General features: G+C 38.0%; 2 protein-coding genes across 3 annotated transcripts in view; one reads left to right on the top strand and one right to left on the bottom strand.

Moving 5' to 3' along the window:
- The window catches only part of acacb (acetyl-CoA carboxylase beta), a 29,114-nt gene extending 15,464 nt beyond the window's left edge, over positions 1-13,650 (top strand). The window contains 26 exon segments of the mRNA XM_058776979.1: positions 162-185; positions 678-821; positions 913-1,012; positions 1,854-1,961; positions 2,038-2,094; positions 2,179-2,220; positions 2,306-2,521; positions 3,387-3,542; positions 3,645-3,848; positions 4,641-4,796; positions 4,910-5,032; positions 5,261-5,530; positions 5,700-5,797; positions 5,890-6,010; positions 6,146-6,256; positions 6,393-6,536; positions 7,454-7,574; positions 7,695-7,791; positions 7,873-7,969; positions 8,098-8,233; positions 9,080-9,257; positions 9,349-9,461; positions 9,555-9,709; positions 9,865-10,035; positions 10,828-10,964; positions 12,436-13,650. Of these exon segments, the coding sequence (XP_058632962.1) occupies positions 162-185; positions 678-821; positions 913-1,012; positions 1,854-1,961; positions 2,038-2,094; positions 2,179-2,220; positions 2,306-2,521; positions 3,387-3,542; positions 3,645-3,848; positions 4,641-4,796; positions 4,910-5,032; positions 5,261-5,530; positions 5,700-5,797; positions 5,890-6,010; positions 6,146-6,256; positions 6,393-6,536; positions 7,454-7,574; positions 7,695-7,791; positions 7,873-7,969; positions 8,098-8,233; positions 9,080-9,257; positions 9,349-9,461; positions 9,555-9,709; positions 9,865-10,035; positions 10,828-10,964; positions 12,436-12,562 (3,406 nt within the window). The 3' untranslated portion in view covers positions 12,563-13,650.
- A 153-nt stretch (positions 13,651-13,803) lies between these two features.
- Positions 13,804-22,278, bottom strand: foxn4 (forkhead box N4). 2 transcript variants are annotated; one of them, XM_058776985.1, is made up of 10 exons: positions 21,557-22,278; positions 20,752-20,837; positions 18,154-18,317; positions 17,518-17,609; positions 17,300-17,392; positions 17,083-17,204; positions 16,885-16,981; positions 16,563-16,770; positions 15,599-15,988; positions 13,804-15,512 (listed from the first exon to the last, which is right to left on the bottom strand). In XM_058776985.1, exons 2-10 carry the CDS (start codon positions 20,835-20,837, stop codon positions 15,262-15,264), a joined length of 1,503 nt encoding a protein of 500 aa, XP_058632968.1. In that variant the 5' UTR covers positions 21,557-22,278; the 3' UTR covers positions 13,804-15,261. The 2 variants fall into 2 exon arrangements, with proteins under 2 accessions (XP_058632968.1, XP_058632967.1); XM_058776984.1 differs by having other exon boundaries at positions 20,752-20,840; positions 21,557-22,276.
- Between the last annotated feature and the right edge of the window lie 67 nt (positions 22,279-22,345).

Genomic DNA, 22,345 nt, shown 5'->3' on the forward strand with positions numbered 1-22,345 from the left:
TAATTTTCAACCTAATGATAAATAATGATTAAAATCTTTTTTGATTTTTTTTATAGACACATATTTCTACTAAGATTGGTTTTAACATAATCATGATAGAAAGAGATCCAAATTTAGAGGATGACAATCCAATGCTAACAACTCACCTGCTCTCATTTCAGAGGGAGCAGTCCTACTTTGAACAGGTAGAGTACAGCTCCTCCCTGCAACCAGTCAGCCTTGTTTGTACAGAACCACATACAGTAGTATGTCTGCAGCAATGCATGCTGGATGCGACTGTTTAATGATTTGAAGAACTTTAGCCTAATGGGTATTCCTTTTAATTGTTTTAATTTGGATTTAATGGCTCAGATAATTGTCAATTTATTGGGTAATTCTACAATCCTAAATTGGTCTTAAATGTGCTTTCAGTCAACGCAGTATTAAAATGTGGAATGCATTTACCAATCATTCCTGAACTCTTGCCTGTTTAATTTAGATGAGCCACATAATCCAATTTTGCTCAAGCTGAGACCATCAGGAAGATCACTGAGTATTTTGCATTTAAACTTGTGCTTTTATCATTTAGCACAAGCAGTGCCATTAGTTTAGCCTTTTTGCCCATAATTGGTACCCATAATTCCCTACTTTTGCCTGTTTGCACTCACACACACACACACTGTCCTCTTCCCTCTCAGATTGTCTGTTCCTGTGAATGATACGGGAGAGTTTCAAACAATGCGTCGTCAGGGCAGTGAGCTCTTCCTGGAGGGGGCGCTGTCACCCCCCTGTCAGAGGATGGGAGCCATGGTCGCCTTCCATAGTTTTGAACACTTCAAAAGGTGCCTTCACTTCTTTTTTTTTTTTTTTTCTTGATTAAATGGTTAATATAATGGAAGATAAGATCTGATCTGTGGTTTGATTGTATTGTAGGTGTTTTGATGAAGTGATCTGCCGCTTTGCGGATCCACTCTGTGAGAGTTCTCTGTTCTCTGATGGCTGTTCCACCTTCTGTGATGGGGAGAGCTGTAAGGTCAGAGTTAGGAGAAGAAGCAAATAGGGATGTAACGATTCACTCAACTCACAATGTGATACGATTCACAGTACTGATTTCGCAATATGCTTTTCTCACAATTATTAACAAAATGAGATAATTGACAAATTATTAAAGGTGTCCTTTTATTATTGCTTGGACAAAATGCTGCACATTTCTTTGTGAAATTGAAATGGGTCAAATAACAAAACTTAGCTGAAATTTTAAAACAAACCCCAAATCAAATATATAACATAAATAAATAATTTTTTTCATATAAACAAACTAAGTCTTTGCCAGTGCAGCATGAGCAATTTTTAATCTAAATTAGATTAATTTCAAAATTTGAAGCAAAAACAGAATGGTCTGACTTTAGTTTTGTGAAACTATACTACATAAAACATATCTGCACGAAAAACAAAAACAGCAGATGGGCTGAATGAAAACGCAAATTCACTTTCTGCCAGAAGGTGGCGTTTGTAAAGAAAGCAGCACTTTAATATACATTATACAGAGGCGAGATGAAAAGAAAATACCATCTAAACTTTACGAAAGACAGTCAGTTCCCCTCAAAGATACATTCATATAAACTCAATTGTATTGCGATTCGTTTAATGTCTCAACCAACTTGAATCGTCACGTATTTGTATTGATTGTCAAACATCTAGGGCTGCATCGTTACATCCCTGGAAACAAACATTAATATTTCACCCAGAAATAAAAAATGTCATTTACTCAGCCTCATGTCATTCCAAACCCATTTGACTTTTAAGTTTTCTATGAAACACAATATTTAGTTAATGGTTGATCGCACTGTACATATGGTCTGTCTCCGTTTCAGAACATGAAGGAAAATCCCATACACATCATAAATGTGTCAATCAAACAAGCAGACACTGAAGATGATGATGCTTTAGTCAAAGCTTTCACTGCCTTTGCTAATTCTAAAGTAAGTACGTTAAAGGCTTGTCCTTTTAGCTGTGTGTGCTGCTCCATGACTTAACTCTCTTTGTGCCTCATTTCAGAAAACTCTGCTCTATGATTATGGAATCAGAAGAATCACATTTTTAGTTGCTCAAAAGGTGAATGCTCAGATAGACAAATGACAAAATATGTTGTCAATCAAAAAAAGATTAAAATGAAAAATGATAAATCTTCCCCTTCAGCGGGAGTTCCCGAAGTACTTCACATTCAGGGCCAGAGATGAAGTAAGTGATGCATCTGTTGATTCGATCATTTTAAAATGTGCATTGTAGAGTAACACCTGAACATTGTCCTTGTTTTTGTCTTTAGTTCCATGAAGACAGAATCTACCGTAACCTGGAGCCTGCTCTGGCCTTCCAGCTTGAGCTGAATCGTATGCGTAACTTTGATCTGACAGCCGTTCCCTGTGCCCATCACAGGATGCAACTGTACCTGGGTGCTGCTCGTGTGGAAGAGGGGGCAGAGGTCACAGATTATCGTTTCTTTATCAGAGCCATTATTCGCCACTCTGACCTCATCACCAAGGTAACCAATGTTACTACTAGACGGTATGAAATATTATATTTAATGGAAATGAAGCTACAATATACAACCTATAGCAACATGTAGTTTTTCATTTTTCACAGTCTTTTATTTTATCAGTGTGAATATTTGGGTCAGAACTTATGTGATTACATTATTCTAACTGGACAACATAATAAATGCATGCTTGAATAACCCTTGGCATAAATCTTAAAATATTTGACTATCCTGAATAGAATTTTTGCACATATTTGTGCAAATTTAAAAAAAAATGTTTTTCAAAGATGTTTCATCAGCCATTACTCGAGTCTTGAGTGTCACACAATCATCACGAAATCATTCTGATATGCTGATTTGGTGCTGAAGAAACATTTATTATTATTAGTGTATAATTGTGAAAACTGTGATGCATATTTCATTGTTGAAAAATGTGTAGAAATTTTAAAAGAACAGCATTTATTTGAAAAAGATTTTTTGCAACAATTTAAAGTCTTTGTCACTTTTGATAAATTGAATGCATTCTTGCAGAATTAAAGTATTAATTTTTAATTAAAAAAAAACAAACAAAAAAAAACTTATTGAACCCAAAGCTTTTAATGCTAGTTTATATATTGATGTACATTATGTCTCAAATTGCTTCCAACTTACACTTGTTTCAGACTTGGCAATTGAAAGTCAATTGACAATAGATGTTAAAATGTTAATACTAATGCATAAATCCTAAATGTAAAACCAGAAATCCAAGGTTCTTATTTCATATAATAATAAAAAACGTAGGTTGTTGATGGGTATTTTTTATATATGATCTATATTTTATAAAAAGTGTTTCTGATATTTTTAATTTTTTTTTTTTTCACTCTTTCTGTAGGAGGCCTCATTTGAGTACCTGCAGAATGAGGGAGAGAGGCTGTTGCTGGAAGCGATGGATGAGCTTGAAGTGGCCTTCAGTAACATATCCGCTCGTACTGACTGCAATCACATCTTTCTCAATTTTGTACCCACTGTTATTATGGATCCCTCAAAGGTTAGATTCAAAAACATAAAACTCTTTTTCTTTTAACTCTTAATTGTATTAAATCATAGCTAGTGTTCCTGAGCTGTATTGCTCTGTCTTCTTTTCCTACAGATAGAGGAGTCCGTCCGCTCAATGGTGATGCGGTATGGTAGTCGTTTGTGGAAGTTACGCGTTCTCCAGGCTGAGCTGAAGATCAACATCCGCCTCACCACCAATGGAGATGTCATTCCCATCCGCCTCTTCCTCACCAATGAGTCCGGCTACTATTTGGACATCAGCCTATACAAGGAGGTCACTGACCCCTCCACTGGACAGGTACAATCTACATTCACATGACACATTGGCATAACACAGAGTAGTCAAGGAGGAATAAATGTGTGAAGGAATTACTTTTTCTTTTTTCAGTTACGGATTTCAAAGGTACGTAGACTGATATCTGACCCAGTTGTTTTTTGAGAGTCACTGCTCAAGTGCAGAACAGAAAAGTTCAGTGGTACATCAGCTCAGACACAGCAGCAGCTGCTTCATAGATCTGTGTTTATCAATATGCTTTTGTACTCTGTACCGTTTCTTCAGCTGACCGTGTAGTTTGAGTATAGCTTGCACAAACAGTGGCTAATTCAATATCGTATATGTGCTTTCATCTCTATTTGTCTGTGCTCTAAAGTGCATTTGCATTTCCTCTTGCCAACTGAACCTGATTTACTACTGATTGCCACATTAGCTTGGCCATCTAAAAATAGGAAAAATGGTCATGGTCTTGAGGGTTTCAGTCTTAAGTTTCCCCCATTCAAGCAGATAAAAGCTGTATTGCATTACTGTAAACAATAAATTACCGAAACGGTATGTCCACTGAGTGAGACTTTGATGTTGAGCAATTCTAGACAGGCCAGAAATCAAATCAAAAACTACAGATTGTATTAGAATAGATTACCTCACAAGTATTTGCTTTGAATATTGCTGTTGTAACGGTGCAACAAACGTATTAACTCCAAGGCCACCTACTGTACACAACAGTATCTGGCTTCTCCATTTTTTCATAATTTACTGAATAAGGGTTAAGAATAAGGATTTTGTAAAATGCTTGCGTGTATTAATGTTCTGCAGATTATGTTCCAGTCGTTTGGAGACAAGCAAGGTCCACTGCACGGCATGCTAATCAACACACCGTATGTCACAAAAGATTTACTGCAGGCCAAACGCTTCCAGGCTCAGACCCTTGGCACCACGTACGTCTATGACTTCCCTGAGATGTTCAGACAGGTGAGGTGATTCAGTTAAGATTAAACCTGTTCTCACTGTGATTGTGGCAGTCTTGTTTCTGGAATGTATTGTTGGATTGACATTAGCCCATTATCTTTTCTTTCTGTTGCCAGGCTTTGTTTAAGCTTTGGGGACCAGGAGACAGCTACCCTAAAGACGTGTTGATGTGTAATGAACTGGTCCTGGATTCTCAGGGGAGACTTGTGCAGATGAACCGACTACCAGGAGACAATGAGGTGCATCAATGCATTCTCACCATATTCTTTGAGGGATTTTCTCTTGCACAGGACTAATTCTCTATGGATTGTAGGAGAATGCTGTTCATCAATCAGAATTATGAAACTTGTTTACATTTTAATAATTTACCTTGTAAAGAAAAGATAGTAAATGTAAATAACTTTTTCGCAACAATGAAGTAAATGGATGAGCTCTATGCAAGTCATTTGTTTGTCCTCCCTTTCCAGATTGGCATGGTGGCTTTCCGCATGAAAATGAAGACTCCAGAGTACCCAGAGGGCAGAGATATCATTGTGATCTGTAATGATATTACCCATATGATTGGCTCATTTGGGCCCCAGGAGGATGAGCTTTTTTTACGGGCATCGGAGCTGGCCAGAGCAGAAGGGATTCCACGTGTCTACATCGCAGCCAATAGTGGAGCTCGAATTGGCCTGGCAGAGGAGATCCGCCACATGTTTCAAGTGGCTTGGATCGACCCAGATGACCCTTATAAGGTGACCGAATGCTTAATGTGCTTGGCTGGGGAGTTTTGTGTTAATTTTGCTGTAAAATCGCTAATGTTATGTTTCTTGGGTTTTTTCATTTTATAAATCATGTTTGATGCATTTTTGCTTTGTTTACACAGCTTTTGTTCAAGTCTATTATTCTGTTTTGCCCCTGCAGGGTTTTAAGTACCTATATCTGACGCCTCAGGACTACACCCGCATCAGTTCCTCTAATTCTGTCCACTGTCACCATGTAGAGGAGGGAGGCGAGTCCAGGTAAGCCCTACTGGTTTCAGTATGCACAGAAAGACCTATACCCAAACACCTCTCTCTCTCATCGCCTCTTATGTGTTCAAATAATGTCTCAGGTACATCATCACAGACATCATAGGGAAGGAAGACGGTCTTGGAGTGGAGAATCTGAGGGGTTCTGGCACCATAGCTGGAGAAACGTCTCAGGCTTATAAGGAAGTCATCACCATAAGCATGGTAAGATTTAACATGTACCAATAATCTTATCAAACAATTTACAGTGTGCCAAGAACGAAATGTCAATGTTTATTATATATGCAATATATATCATCTATGGTTTGGTCATCTAGTAATCATTCTGTGTTCCTCTAGGTCACATGTCGTGCTATAGGAATTGGTGCGTATCTGGTACGTCTAGGACAAAGAGTAATTCAAGTGGAAAACTCCCATATCATCCTGACTGGGGCTGGGGCACTAAACAAGGTGTGGAATTTCACATCTGCAGTCACACCTTAAAATGTTTTTGTGGGCTGTGTTTCCTTTATTCTTGAGAATAGATGAAGGCACTTTAATTCAGTGATTTAAGTCTTGAATTCTTTAATTCTGTATTTCTTTGTAGGTGCTGGGTCGTGAAGTCTACACCTCCAATAACCAACTGGGAGGGGTTCAGATCATGCACAACAATGGAGTGACACACAACATCGTGCCAGATGACTTCGAAGGGGTGCTAACTATACTACAGTGGCTATCCTACATGCCAAAGGTAGTCGGTTCACAGATACTGTAGGGTGAATCTCAAAACAAACAAACAAAAAAAGCATTGCCCAGTTCATATTTATCCCCAAAATAATAATAATAATAATAATAAACAGAAATCATGATTTGGCAAATGCAGCTTAGTTTTTTTATTTTTATTTTTTATTTTTAAATTTCTTTTATTATTAAATTAGCATGAAAAGGAACAAATTCGACCATTATATACACCCCTGTTAAAAAGTAAAATGCTTTTATTTAGCAAAGATGCATTAAAGAGATAGTTCACCCAAAAGCTATCGGAGAGCTATCGGAATTCATCAAAAATATCTTAGTTTGTGTTCCCGAAGATGAACAACAGCATTATGGGTTTGGAACGACATGAGGGTGAGTAATTAATTACAGAATTTTCATTACTGGGTGAACTATCCCTTTAAGTGACAGGCTTAAGGGACCTTATAATGGATCTTACTGACTCAAAACGGTTGTGTATACGTACTTTATTTATATATTACAATTCAAATAATAATGTTGCACTTTTCAGCTTTACAGTAATGAAAGATGGATGGTGAATGGGTTTAATCTTCAAGGTTGAGTTTTTATGCCAGTGAATAAATCATATATATATATACCGGTATATTAGGGATGGTAAGATTCACAGATTTGCATCGGTTTGAAAGTTATTGATGCGATGCATCGTAAAAAAAAAGTGCACAAGTTGGTATTTGGCACAGCGTTTCTAACATATTTGCATCAGTAAAAAATATATGTATTGTTCAGTTATGATCTTGACATGCTTTAGATGTAATCTTTAGCTTGACTTTTAAGTAGTTTGGGCTGTTAGTCCAAATGACAAAAGGGCATAAGTGTTTTTGTGTTCGATTAAATTAACATCAAACCTTACTTGTGTTTGCTGTTATAATTTAGAGCAATCAAAGCCCTGTCCCAATAATGCCTCCTACTGATCCAGTTGAGAGAGAGATCGATTTTGTTCCCACAAAAGCCCCCTATGACCCTCGCTGGCTGCTGTGTGGACGACCCCATCCCAGTAAGAATCTAATTATCCACACAATCTGTTATGAACAATTCGAGACATACTCTCGACCTGTCTGCATGGGAGAATGATACTGCTAACTCAGCCTTTCTTTCTTTGAATTTGTGTTGATAGCTGTGAAGGGAGCATGGCAGAGTGGGTTCTTTGACCATGGTACGTTTATGGAGGTGATGGCTACCTGGGCACAGACAGTGGTGGTGGGCAGAGCCAGGTAAGAGACAGAACATTAAGTGAAGATGTCAAACAAACATTTGATTTAACTGGGCTGAGTGAGACTGTGAATGTCCTACAGGCTTGGTGGGATTCCTCTTGGTGTCATTGCCGTTGAGACCCGCACAGTTGAGGTTACCATTCCAGCAGATCCAGCCAACTTAGACTCAGAGGCCAAGGTCAGAGTCCTGACACTATGAGCGTTTTAGGCCCTGACTGTGGTTCCCTTAAGTGTTCTCTGTGTTTGCTGTTAGCATGTTCCATTTATTCTTCTCATTATGCACTTAAAGTGTCTTTTCTGCCTCAGATCTATCAGCAGGCTGGTCAAGTGTGGTTCCCAGATTCGGCGTATAAAACCGCTCAGGCTATTGAGGATTTCAACAGGGAGAAACTTCCACTTATGGTGTTTGCCAACTGGAGAGGCTTCTCTGGAGGCATGAAAGGTATATCGCTGGTTTTCATATACGAGTTTGCATTTTAATGTACCTGTTCAAAAGTTTAGGGTTATAAAGTTTTTATTTTATTTATTTATTTTATTCAGTAGGGATGCATTAAATTGATGTCATTAAACAGTTATGCTGCGTAATAGGCCCTATTTGTGATAAACTGATACATTTTCTTTGATAAACAGAAAGATGAAAAGAACAACATTTATTTAAAATGTCATTTTTTTGTATAACAGTGTCTCTTTTGATCAATTTAATGTGTCACTAAAGAATAAAAGTATAAATTACTTTTAGAAAAAAATCCCTGAAATGACCCCAAACCTCCAAAAAGCTTCTAAACCTCTAAAAAGAAAAAAGAACCTATAAAAAGCCAAAACTTTGCATCTAACACCATTCCTGGTTTTCTGTTTCTTAAATCTGATGTCTATTTGAAATAAATGAGGATCTTTTGGCCTTTATATTCATCAAAGAATGCTATCATGGTTTTCACAGACCTATTGAGCAGCACGGCTGTTTTCATCATTGATAATAATAAAAAATGTTTCTTAAGCATCAAATCAGCATATTAGAATGATTTCTGAAGGATCATGTGACACTGAAGACTGGAGTACTAACTACTGAAAATTCAGTTTTGCCATCACAGAAATAAATTACACTTTAAAATATATTCATATAGAAAGCTGTTATTTAAAATTGTAATAATATCTCACAGTATTACTGTATTTTTTATCAAATAAATGCAGCCTTGGTGAGCATGTAAACTTTAAGGAACTACTTTTGGACGGCAGTGTATCTGGAAAGTTTTAAGGGGTTTTCTTTCAGCATGAATGCTCTGTTTGTCAGATATGTATGACCAGGTGCTAAAGTTTGGCTCTTACATCGTGGATGCCCTGCATGAGTTCAACCAGCCTGTACTGGTTTACATCCCTCCCCACGCTGAGCTGAGAGGAGGATCATGGGTCGTGATCGACCCCACTATAAACCTTCAGCACATGGAGCTCTATGCAGATCGAGAAAGCAGGTGAGCTTCTCGATACAGCTTCCCTTCACTACTCTACTAAATCTTTTTGCTCATTGCTCTTATTTGATTGTTAACCTCAATTCGTCTTCAGAGGGGGTGTTCTAGAGGCCGAGGGTACAGTAGAGATAAAGTTCAGAAAGAAAGTCCTGGTAAAGGCCATACAAAGGATTGATGCTGTGTATTCCCGTCTGGCTGAGCAGCTAGGTATAGCAATTCATCTCACTTAAACACAAATTTCCTCACTGGCCCAGGGAATGTTTACCTGTGACACACGGTTTACTGTTGTACTCCACGTAGGCAACCCAGAGTTACCAAGCCAGGAGCGCAAAGACTTGGAGGCCAAACTGAAGTCTAGAGAGGAGTTCCTTCTTCCCATCTACCACCAGGTGGCGGTGCAGTTTGTGGACCTTCATGACACTCCAGGAAGAATGCAGGAAAAGGGTGTCATCACGGTATAAACAAACTAAATATTAGGCATATAACGCTCCATATGTCACATTTTATAAAGAGTTTTTTTTTTTTTTCCATAGCTGTGGATCACATGCAAGAAATCTACCAGTTTTAAAGAGTGGCCTTTCTGCTTTTTCACCTAATCAAATGTTTTCAGGACATCCTGGACTGGAAGAACGCTAGGTCATTCTTTTACTGGCGTCTGCGGCGACTGTTGTTGGAAGAGGTGGTGAAGGGGGAGATCATGCAGGCCAACCAAGATCTGAGCAACGGCCACATACAGTCCATGTTACGCCGCTGGTTTGTGGAGACAGAAGGGACTGTAAAAGTAAGGAAACTTAATCCATGTATGATGGGAAACAAAAAACTGAAGATTTCTGTTTTTCTCTCTTACTGAAGTTGACAGTTTATAACACAATTGTCAGCTTAGGATCTGACATGATTTGCCAAGAAGAAAGCAACAGTTATTGTAAAACACTATTAAAAGTAGTTTCCAGGGAAGCTGCAATAAAATATAAATATGTTGCCTCGGAAACGAACCGAAATAAGTATTAAAATTAAACTTCCCACCCCTATCCGGAATACTGAATCCCTGACAATCTTCAAGCGACACCTGAAAACTCATCTCTTCTGTCATCACTTGACTTCATCTTAAAAAAAAACAAAAAAAAAAAACCTTTGCTTTCTTTCCTTAACCTCTCCCTGTCTAGCTAGTATTTACTCTGAACAATGTCTGAAACTTTGTATTGCAAGCACTTCCTGTGTCTATTTGCCTCTTTATAATGAATCGCTTATTGTATTCCTCAATTGTAAGTCGCTTTGGATAAAAGCGTCTGCTAAATGAATAAATCTAAAATTTCTAAAGCTTAACCTGAAATAAAAATTAAAGATTCATTTTAAAATTTAAATGAAAACGGAAAATATACAAATAAAACTTAATTCAAAATATGAATAAATAGTGTAATAAATAATACTAAAATAACATTGGTGGGCAGTGTAATCAAGCTTTGCTAACTAAATAAAGCTAACTCTTAACTTAAAATGTATCTTCATCAAACTTGACTATGATAAAGTTGATTTATCCCATGTGAGGTAATTGTGTGATAATTGGATCTTTCAGGCGTATCTATGGGACAATAACAAAGTGGTGGTAGAGTGGCTGGAAAACCATCTGTCACAGCAGGATGGGACGCATTCAGTCATCAGAGAGAACATTAAATGCTTAAAGAGGGACTACGCTCTCAAACACATCCGCAGGTAATTTAGGCATTGAATTAGAATTTTTTTTTTTTCTTCCCGGGGATGCATTAGCACACACTACTGTAAAAAAAAACAGTTATACTGCGTAATAGGCCCTATTTGTGATAAATTGATACATTTTCTTTGATAAACAGAAAGATGAAAAGAACAACATTTATTTAAAATGTCCTTTTTTTTTTGTATAACAGTGTCACTTTTGATCGATTTAATGTGTCACTAAAGAATAAAAGTATAAATCGCTTTTAGAAAAAAATCCCTGAAAGGACCCCAAACCTCCAAAAAGCCTCTAAACCTCTTAAAAAAATCAGTTAGCTGGATTTGATTGTTGACGATTTCGCTTGATCTGGGATCATTTGATTCTTCGAAGCTCATCCTAGACTTGCTGTCATAGCAACGGGTCCGTAAACTTAAACCTGCTCGGGAGCAGGTTTATTTCATGTAAACAGGATTAGATTGCATCTTTTTAAGCAGAATTGATACTTAAAATATGTCCTAGCCACCGCTACTTTACTACAAGAGTACCCTACTGGTCCAGGGACAATAATTTAAAATAATTATAATTTAAAAATTAATTTGAAAATAAAATAATATAATATAACTATGTTGTGTAGTCTATAATACTATAGACACAGCCAGTTTTACTCATTGAATGATTTATTAGTGATGAAATAATTACTTGATCATTTTATTGGAGGCTTACACACATGCTATAAAGTCTGAATCGTGCATTAATTTGAGTGGTGACTATTATGGGAGTGGCTTGACAGAGCGCAGGAGATGCAGATAACGGGATCTCTAAGAAACTTTAATTAATGCTGTCACATAAGAAATTTGCTTCAAAGATAAAATTAAATGAATTGCTAATTACAACAATGAAATAAAAATGTAAAGCCTGTACAAATACTAGAAATCATGAAGATAATAGGGAATAAATTACAAATAAATTAAAAACAGTGCACATTTAATTGATCTATTATAACATTGATGTAGGTTTGTTCGCTTGGCTGTTTCCTCATAAAGGTCCAGAAATTTGTCAAGTTTTTCGTCAGGTGTCTTTTTTTAATGATATGATGTCATTACGTTGCTGTCTTGCCGCCAGCCAATCGCTGCATTGCTGATCATGGTTACGAGTATCGATACATCTGCCCTTTTCAAGGAACACGAGAACACGCATTAATCTTAATATTTTAATCTAATACGCAAATTCGTTTGAAGAACCAAATTAGCCAGAGATCAGTTATCAGGATTAGAAGATCCAGCATCTTTCAAATCATCTCAGATGTAATAAGAGACGTACGTAGAATGGGCCCCAGGTTTTCTGTTTCTTAAATGTAATATGATTCTCAAATCTTTTTCATGATAACAATCGAACTTGAAGTCAAATTTAGCACAAACACAATGACCAGCAAACAGTCATTGGTTGTATAAGCAAACCTCTTTTAAAACTTGTCCTGCATTATATGTTTAGCTTAGTCCAAGCCAACCCAGAAGTGACCATGGACTGCATCATCCAGATGGCACAGAACATCACTCCCTCACAGAGAGCCAAAGTCTGCCACCTGCTGGCCACCATGGACAACTCTACCACCAGCTGATCACATATCAAATGGTATTATTAAATAATAGTGTTTTAAAACTTAAAAACAAAAAAAAACTTTAAAAAAAGGACACTTTTGGTCGGTTCTTTGGATCAACACATTGCTCAATAGCCTTAAACGCACAATTTTAAATGTCCAGCAATTGCATAGTCCACCTGCTTATCTTAGTGCACAGTTGCTGTTAGTGTGACTCACAGTGACTGTGTTAGGATGAACATTTCTCAGCGGCGCACCAGAGCATTTCTTTGAACTCACTCTCAAGAGAGGGAAACTAGTATACAGTGTTTATCTGTTCACATTTGTGCCTTTGTGTCCTTTCTGTGGAATTAACCGACTGATGAATGTACAATGAGTGGACAAGACTGAATATTAGATGGTTTTAGGGAATCACAGATGCTTGGAGCGCACATTCATGCTGTATAGCACTTCCTCAGGAATGTATGCAACGTTAATTAAGCAGAACAAACTATTAAATCTCTAGTATTAGAGTGAAGTAACAGTATTACACTTAAATATAGTCACTGTGTAGATATCAGGGGAATTCTTGATGCTAACTTTCATTTCTAAAAACATGCAGTAGTTATGAACAATCTTTGCATTGCAAAATACTCTAATGCTTGCAGAATTGTTTATGTACATTTCAAATTGCCATGAAGTTCATTATCTGTTCATATTAAAAGTACAAAAGTCTGCTTGGTGTTAAATTATATCACATGATAATGAAAGTAGTTAGACAGTGTTATCAATATCAGGGCCACTGTATATTTTAATGGCTTGAACTTTGGTGGTTTGTGTAGTTTATTTCACATGACTGCAGGTAATTCTTCTGTTCGTATGAATGCAGCCATACAGTAAGTGCTGGTTCTATGAATGGATAAATTTGTGTACCTACTGATGCTGTACTGTACTCAGCTGTTGATTCTGATTAAAGTAGACTTCTTGATCAGATGTAATGCCTTAAATCCATTTTGTGTTTTTAGAACATACAAATCAGATTAATGCTAGAGCCAAAGTGCCTGACTTTGTTTGTCAGGCTGTTTTTAAAAAGAGATTTATAATTATGCATTAAATAATCAGTGTTTTCATCTTGGTGAGTTTGTGGTCATTTTTCCAATTCGTGATTATCTTAATCTTAGAAAAACAGATGGGTCACCATTTTGTTCAGTTGTGTGTATACAGTATTTGCTTTGTTTTTTCCAAATTATTCGATTTTGTAATGTCACTAATATTGCTTCAGTTAAATGCCACCCTGCAATACAGTTCATACATACTGTATATGCTTGTCATGTACAGTTTTGGGAAATAACTAGTTACATTGCGTAATTTAATTTTCTTTCATGAATTGCAGTGATTGCTCTGGTGAATATGAGTCACCAATGTTTCAGGAGTTTAGGACACGTGCTTATTCGATAACTGTTTTATTTCCTATTTGGGTTTATGTATATGCTTTATTTTTTTAAGATTAACTGTTTTTTTTTGTTTGTTTTTTTCCAGCTATTGTTAGATGCCAGTGTTTCCTGTCATAACTATGCAAAGATTTGATTTCAAAAACAGTATCAAAGCTATTAAACCATTTCTTGTTACGGTTTTAAATCTGTATTTAACCTCAGAATGATCTCAAAGCAAGTCTGATTTTGTGGTGGCTGTGCTTTTAAAATTAAATTATTATAATCTTAATTCAAATGATAGTAATCAGTGTTGAATACTACTGTTAGGATAACTGTCTGGTTTACAGGTTTGAAAATGATTAACAGTTGAAAACATTTGAAGTTTAGAAAAGTAATCCAATGTAATCAGTTACATTACTTTAATAAAGTAATTGAAATAGTTACACTATTACATTTTAGATGGGGCAATCTGTAACCTATTACATTTCCAAAGTAACCTTCCCAACATTGGTAAAAAATTTAAAAGTCATTAAGAATTAAAAGCAAGTTAAATGAATACATCTTTCAATCTGAATGTGAAATTTTATTGCTTGCATTCAAAATATTTAGATATGTACAATAAAAAATGATTCATGTCACCATTTCAGCTCTTTTCATAAATATAAATAATAAACAAACATTAAAGAGCAGATACAGTGTCTATCACAGTACAACAAAAGACACACAACTACAGTTACAAGGCTAACAGTTACATGGACAAAATGCGAAGAAAACAAATTCCTTTTATGGTACAGAAAAAAAACTTGGCAACACCCAAAATCATAATTTCCATGATTTGATCTTTGTTCCTTAAGTGTTGTGTTAACTCACAATTTGCATTAGGCGTATAATGATAACAACACTGTAATTTGTATGATTATGTTTGGCCACAATGCCAGTATTTGCACTGGACTGCGCTGTTAAGAGGAAATCTTTAAACTCCTTATCAATACTCTCTCACCATGCAAATTCTCTTTAAAAAAATAAAAATAAAAATTGCTGATTTGTTCCCTTCAAACCCATTGCATTTAATGCAATTAATACAGTCAATGCAAATGACACATTTGAATACTGTGACGTCACCATAAATGCCATTCTATTCAATTCAGGATGTTTTCTTTCTGATGTTGTAATAATTTTGCAAAAAAAAAAATTTTTGGCTGCAGGATGTTTTTTTGGAGTCTGACACACCACGAAAGCTAGGATTGAAAGCTTTATAGATGGTCCTGGGAAGTAAAGCTCAGCTTGTTTCATTTCTTGCAGGTGCAATTAAAGCAAAACGATAGGTTTTGTTCCTCCTTGTGTGTTCATGTACTGGTTAGAAAGGGCATCCACAGCCGAGTATGAAGAGTAGAGGCCTGTCACCTGCAGGTCTGGGTAAGGCAGTCCCCCTGCATTGGACACAGGCGTGACATTGCCAGTGTCCAGGTCACAGTCAGACAGCCGAAGTGGGGAGTTACTGAGTGTACCTAATGCCTCCAGGTTAAAGCTGTCATCCTTCATCTCCTCCCACAGGTTTCCTGCAATCAGAAGAGGAGAACTGTGCTAGATATCAGCTTAGAAACAAACAAACATTCTGTGGCTTTCAATATATTAGCATAGTTACCTTGCCAGGCAAAGTCCATAATACTTGGGTCCAGAGCGTCCACCTCTGAATTCACGTCAGTGCCGTGAACCGTGTAGAAGTCGCTGTGCTGCTTGACAGGATGCTGAGGGAGGGAGCTGTTTGTCAGGTCGGGGATGGTGTGGAGAGGGGGTGTCTGAGCAGGAGCAGGGGAGGCCGGAGCCAAGCGAGACTGATTCTGGAGCTGCATTTGAAAGTGCTGATGCATAGGGAGGCACTGTAGAGAGAGAGTGACCACTGGTTGGGGCTGCATCTGCGCTGGTATTGGGAGGGTCGGCCCTGGTGGGCAGCTGGGCAAGCGAGTCATCCCAGTCTCAATGGACTTTTGTCTGCAGCTCTCCGGTCTGTCTGTAATGAGTTTGTCCAATTCATCTGGGAAAAGAAAAAGTACCAAAACAGGACAATATTAATGACAGGTTAGATTTCTAGTTACTTTTCTGCTCTAGTCTCTGTACTACTACAGCTTATGCTTTGCATAGTGGTACTATGAATATTGTTGGTTCTGGTATGATAAAATGCCTGTGTGGCTCCTCATCTCCTCAAGTCGCTTTAGATAAAAGTATCTGATAAATGGCTGAAACCTGAAATACACTACATTAATCTTTACCAGAGTTTTGACCCGTTTTACAGTGTGGAGGAGTCAACGCTAGTTGCATAAAGATTTTGTGCAGTAGGAGTTGACATTTCACTGAAGGCTCCAGTTTTTTGGGGGGACATGAAGCATGCTTGACATTTCTAGTCAATATCAGAACGCATAACGAGTTTTAATTTGTCACGTGTTTTCCTAGAAACAAGGTGCGTATTTCTGCACGAGTTTGCTTCGTTCTGAGTGATTTTAACCAGCCTTAAATGTAAGAAAATTCACTGCTGTGATGCTAGAGTGTTATGGGTGGTTGTCAGAGCAAAGATGAAACTCTAGCACTGATAATAGTCAACGATTTGAGACCTGGATTGGCCATGCTGCGACGGATGGCTGGGAGATCTTTGCGTTTCCATTTCTGCATCTCTTCCTCCATTTTATCGATCTTTGCAGGATTGAGTGCCCAAAGACAGCCCTTTCTGGAGGAACCGCTCATCTTGTTCTCCACCTTCTCGAAGCACTTGTTCAAGGACAGGTTGTGGCGTACAGAATTTTTCCATCCATCAGGTGCCGTCTGAGAAGCGCAGTAATCGACAGTACAGTATATTGTAAGTAACATTTATTTGATTCCATGGTGTGTCGGCTTAGTCCATCTATTCGCCGGCATTCTTGTGCATAAACTCCTCACCTTGAAATAAGGGAAGTGCTCTTTCATAAAGCTGTAGATCTCACTAACAGGAAGGCTGCCTGTTTTGCTGTTCTTCAAAGCCATGGCAATCAGACAGCTGAGAAAAGATATCAAACATAGTCAACTTGAGATAAATAAAATCTTGTTCCCTTTCCAGAGAATCATAATGTTTTTCAGAGGCTGTGAACTTTATTTCACCTGTAGGAGTAGATGGGTTTAGGAAAAGTCTTGGGCTGCAAGTCCTGGTTGTGAGCGGTAATGCGGGGTTGAGGAAACAGACTCTGGCTGTTGTAGTTGCCATAAAGTCCACCAGGAGAACACTAAAGAATATAACACAGAAATGGTATTACGATATATATATGTAATATTACTATTTTGAACATTTTTTACATATAATCCCAATTACTGAACCAACCTGTTGGTTTGCCTGAGTGAAAGTGAGAACTTGTTGAGGGGCGGTCTGGTACACTGACGCTGCACACGGAAACCCAGGGGAAAACTGGGGCATCTACAAATACAACACAGAATACATCTATGAACACAAGATTATTTTGGATCTATTACAATGGTCGTTAAGTTCTGAATCGGTTGTATACGTAATATAAAATTGTTTGAAATTGAAACGTCACTCACGCTGCTGATGGCCAGAGGACTGTGCTGCATTTCACTCTGTAGATGAATCGCAGATCCTGCTCCTCCTGCTCCCGTCATGCTATTCAGCTGAGCTGAAAGTTTCAGCAAAGTGTTTTTTAGGGATTCAGTCCACTACTATTAAAGAGTTAGTTCACCCAAAAATGAAAATTCTATTTTTGATGGAATCTGAGAGCTCTCTGACACTTCCATAGACAGCAAGGATACTACCACAATCAACGCACAGACTATTTTACCGATGTCCTTGCTACGTTTCTGTGTGTTGATCGCCTGATCGTTGAATCTGAGCTGTCAGATTCCATAAAAAATATCTTAATTTGTGTTCCGAAGATGAACAACATGAGGGTGAGTAATTAATGACAGAATTTAAATTTTTGGGTGAACTAACCCTTTAAGGCACAGCTTTCTAAAAATCCTTGTTTTATTATTTATAAAAAACTGGCTCAAAGAATAATGGCAATATGCTAAAGACCTAAAAATATATGGATGCGAATAAACAACAGGCTTTAATTAAAGGCTAAGATAACTAGTTTGACGTCTGTTGGATGTTGTTTTTTTTTGGACTGCCATTTTTAACTAAATCCACTCTAACCATGCACGGTCTATAAAGCTCCTGACCTGTCTGCTGCTCCAGCAGGCTGTTCTGAGCAGAACTGGCAAAATCAGGTCGTCCAGATCCTATCTGCTGCAGTCGGGGAACATCCACAGAGGTGAGCCAGGACAGGGACTGAAGATCACCGGGCAGCTCGTCCTTCAGCTGCGAAGGGTCAGTAGTCAGGAGTCTACAAAAACACAGCACAGCTCTCAGTACTAAAGCACAAATGTGAATGTTATGTGAGAAAGAGAACTGTGCACTTCAGCTGAATTTGGTCTTCTAATTGTCAGTTCCTAATGTTACATTCGTATTATTTCTGGCCTACATAAACTAATTCTATTCTTTTCTCTTTTAACAGGTTTTCTTTTAAATAGCTTAACAATAAAGTCTATTTGTAAATCTATTGTCTGGGAAAGGAAATAAAAATACTCTCACCCTCTAATCTAATCCAGTGCAGGGAGAATTATTTACTCTGCCATTTCTTCATTTGGACTAAGCATCAAGAAAGCAGAGAAACCCTCTTGTATTCTCTCCAGACTTCGCTACACACTCGCTATTCAGTCCAATAATTGGGGTCGCTATGACAACCCTCACTTTTCAGTTATTTTGTGTGTCTGGACACTTCAGTGCCCCCCTCTCCATTAAACCAACCTCTAACCGTGGTCAGGTGACTACCGCCTTCACTGTCATTGGCTGAATCATATGTAAACAACGCATGAGATCATTTGAAACATGGGTATGTGGCACACGTTGCCTGCAACAGTTGGTCCGGCCCCATTGAAAAATGATCACCTATTGTGTCCCAAACGACAAATCTGCACAGCGGCACGTGGCTCTATTGTTTCCCCCCCAGACCCTTCCTTGATTGTCTTTACCGTTTTTTTTTTAACCAACCCCTTGCATTAATCTACTGGAATGACAGGCCTCACACAACAGAGAAAAATAGGATGCCATCTGTTTCCCTGTCCCTTTCCACCCAACCCCTGTCCCCTTCTGCCCCATCCCCCCCGCCTGGAGGCATCAGACAGTACCTAAGGGGGGTAGCTGGGAGGGGGTCGTTGAAGGAGTTGGAGGTCAAGCCACACTGCACACACAGTCTGCCACCTGAATAAATTACAGCATTGAAGGAAGAACTTGGGGACATGGCTTTGAGCACCCTGATTGCTCTGGTTTGGAGCTTCTGAATAATTATCCTTTTCACACACACACACACACACTCGCTAGCATGAAACCTTAGACACCGAACATGTCAACACTACACTGTCATGTGCTTTGAAATGCTTCCTGATCCACATAAAGACATGAAAAAGACACCTTGCGAAGGGAATGGGACAGTTTAACACCTGGCTTTATAAGTTCTGCTTCTTATTGATGAACGTTAATCAGTCTTTTCCTGTAAACATTTAATGGAATTAAAATTGATTTTTCCGCCCTTCCATTTTGTAGCTGAATTTTTTAAATATTGATTTCCTCCTTAATATTGCTCTCTATTAATTTCGTAAGCCGATATTAACTTATATTTCTAAAGTATAATTTAACACTGAATGAATAAACTGACTTATAATTTGAAAGCTGTGTAAGTCGATTTGGATAGAAGTGTCTGGCACAAGCTTACTTTTACATGTAATTAATTATTATAATTATAATTAATAAACAACTGTTAAACTTGCTCATGTTGTGTTGAATATTTGATATTATAATATTGTATAAAAATTATATTAAGTGCGTGAATCCTTCACACAAAGCCTGAGAAAACAGATCTAAAACTGATTTTGACATGACTATAACCGACAGCTCAGTGTTGCCAAGAAGAGCATCCACTTGTTGTGTTGCAAGACAATGGCTGTACTGTAACATCAGAACCGCATTAACATTTCGTTTTAGAAAACATCGCACACTGCAGGTCTGAGATTGATGCACAGATATAATAAAGAAAAAGAAATAATAATGGTATTCGTTATAGTACTGACTTAAAAACCATGTTTCAGTAATTGGGAGGAGAGGGGGCTTGATTTTGGAAAGAATTCATAACATGCCACATAAACTCAAATTTAGGATCGTCACGAAAAGGGGGCCTACATCCTTGTACTTATTAGCATTTCTGAAGTCTAATTGTAAACCCAGCTGTGTATTGTACAGTTTACGGTCATTAGGGTGCAGTTATACAAGTGGAAGAAAAAATGATTTTATTTGCTCATTGATGCAAACCCTTACGTGTCCCACAGAAAGGGGGAGGCGGGCGCACACAGTCACGGTTTATCACAGCTCAAGTCGCCCTCGTTTACATTCTAATTGGGAGCCACTTCTCCTTGGTGACCCGTGGGGGCCCCCGCCAAGGTCCTCAATCCCTCCGTGTGCCGACAGCGGGCGTGTAAACAGAGCTGATGCTTTCTGACAGATCCATTCAGAGCAAAGATGATGTATTCTCTCGCTCCTTTCTTTTTTCACAAACCCCAATTCCCTGCCTCTCAAAACACACCTTTATTTTACAGAATAGGGAAGGTGGAGATTGTATTAAGATTAGCAGCGCTCCTCTTCTTCCCGAAATTATCTTTTTATTCTCTAATCTGCTCAAGGTTCAAAAGCAGTGGGTTCAGCCATCAAAGTAAATCACCCCCTACCTGTAGTCTTGTGCGGAGGTGTGGTGACTCTGTGCAGGGTTTTCATGAATTCCTGACATCCTGCTTGTAATTCCACTTTCAATCATCTTCTGGCAGATAAAACGCAAGTAAATGAACCATGCAAAGCAGAGAAAAAAACTGAATTTTAGAAATGTGCATTCAAAAAAAAAATAAAAGTATACACTTTATTTTAAGGTGTCCTTGTTACAGTGTATTTATGCATTTAAGTACTGAGTAATATTAATTAGCTACATGCATTTACTATATGGTTAGGACTAGGGTTACTTGCATGTAATTAATTGTTATTATAATAGTAAGTGCATGTAACATGCATAACAAGGACACCTTAAAACAAAGTGCTACTAAAAAACAATCGCCACATGAGAACACATTAATTTGCAAATATTCATAAAGTAGGAAATCACCAACAAAAACCTGAGACACAATAACTGTGTGAGGAAGAAAGAAAAAAAAAAGATAAAAATGCAATTTTTACAATCCAGTGTTGATGTGATATTTGCTTTGTTGACTAAACGGAGATCATCAGATGTCATCAGTCACCGTTACCTGTCTGTCAGTCTGCTCGCATGTCTCAATATTTCATATAAGTAATACTTAATTAAACCAAAAAGCGTTAGTAGCCTATTAAACTTTTTGCAGTTGTCTTAAAAACACCAGCTATTAAATAAAGTCAGATATTTATGTCACACATCAGTGCATAATATGTCTGTCCGAAACAGGTGCGCGTCCTCTAGGCTTATTTAAAAATAACAATAATAAAAGCATGAAATAAACCGCATCTTACCTGTTAATGCTGCAGTTCTTCTCGGGTATAGAAAATGTTGGATAACGAGACAGAGGAAAGCTCTACTGTTGGTCGGGGCACTTGTTGTCCCGCAAGAAAAAACCGTTTTTTAAATTTCCCTCGTCTGTGCGGTTCTCTCTCGACGGTCATGCGCACTGCGTGAAGAGAGGAGGGGGTCCGAGCTCTGACTGACAGCTGTTGCCTTGTCTCCACAATCACCTAAATTATCTGTCAGAGCATCTCACCTGGTTTCCAATGCTTTTATTTCATCAAAACTCTCTTTCCTCAAAGATGTGCGTTTTGTCTCCGCGTTATTGTGCAGTAGCTAGTCCACAGGTGCGCAACTTCTTTTCCCCAAGAAATAGAAACGAAAAAGCAAAGAGTTTAGCCAAAATCCTCTGTTTCTACTGGAAGCTTTGTTTGGCAAACTATGGATTCCTAGAAACGAATATAAACTTCTATGTGACCTGTAACAAACTGAGCAGTGATTTAAATGTTCCCCTGTAGCCATAGGCAACACAGAATAACACACATAAGAGTTCCTGATGTTGTTCACCTATTTATAAGTAGAACCATTATTCTCATACAGGTCTAAATAAAGACACATCCTCTCCTCTCCTCTCCGTGCGGGTATTCTGTTCTGATAAGAGCGCTAGTTCAGGGTTCTGATCTTGATTTAACCGCCTTTGAAGCCGCGTCGTTTGCTACACTGCGGCGGGAAAAGCGCGCTGAGTGGCGCGCTGGGCTTCACAGGCTTCACACAGATATGACAGACTCGTAAGAGCAAGC

The sequence above is a fragment of the Onychostoma macrolepis genome, chromosome 05 (assembly GCF_012432095.1).
Source record: "Onychostoma macrolepis isolate SWU-2019 chromosome 05, ASM1243209v1, whole genome shotgun sequence".
Classification (NCBI taxonomy): Eukaryota; Metazoa; Chordata; class Actinopteri; order Cypriniformes; family Cyprinidae; genus Onychostoma; species Onychostoma macrolepis.

Bases quoted from the DNA above. Each gene is read 5' to 3' on its own strand.
- foxn4 (XM_058776985.1), bottom strand. From the start codon at position 20,837: ATGATTGAAAGTGGAATTACAAGCAGGATGTCAGGAATTCATGAAAAC. The intron at 17,205-17,299 runs GTTGGTTCAGTA...TATATTCTTTAG, and splicing joins TCACTCAGGCAAACCAACAG to TGTTCTCCTGGTGGACTTTA. The intron at 16,771-16,884 runs GTGAGGAGTTTA...TGCGCTTCTCAG, and splicing joins AGCACTTCCCTTATTTCAAG to ACGGCACCTGATGGATGGAA.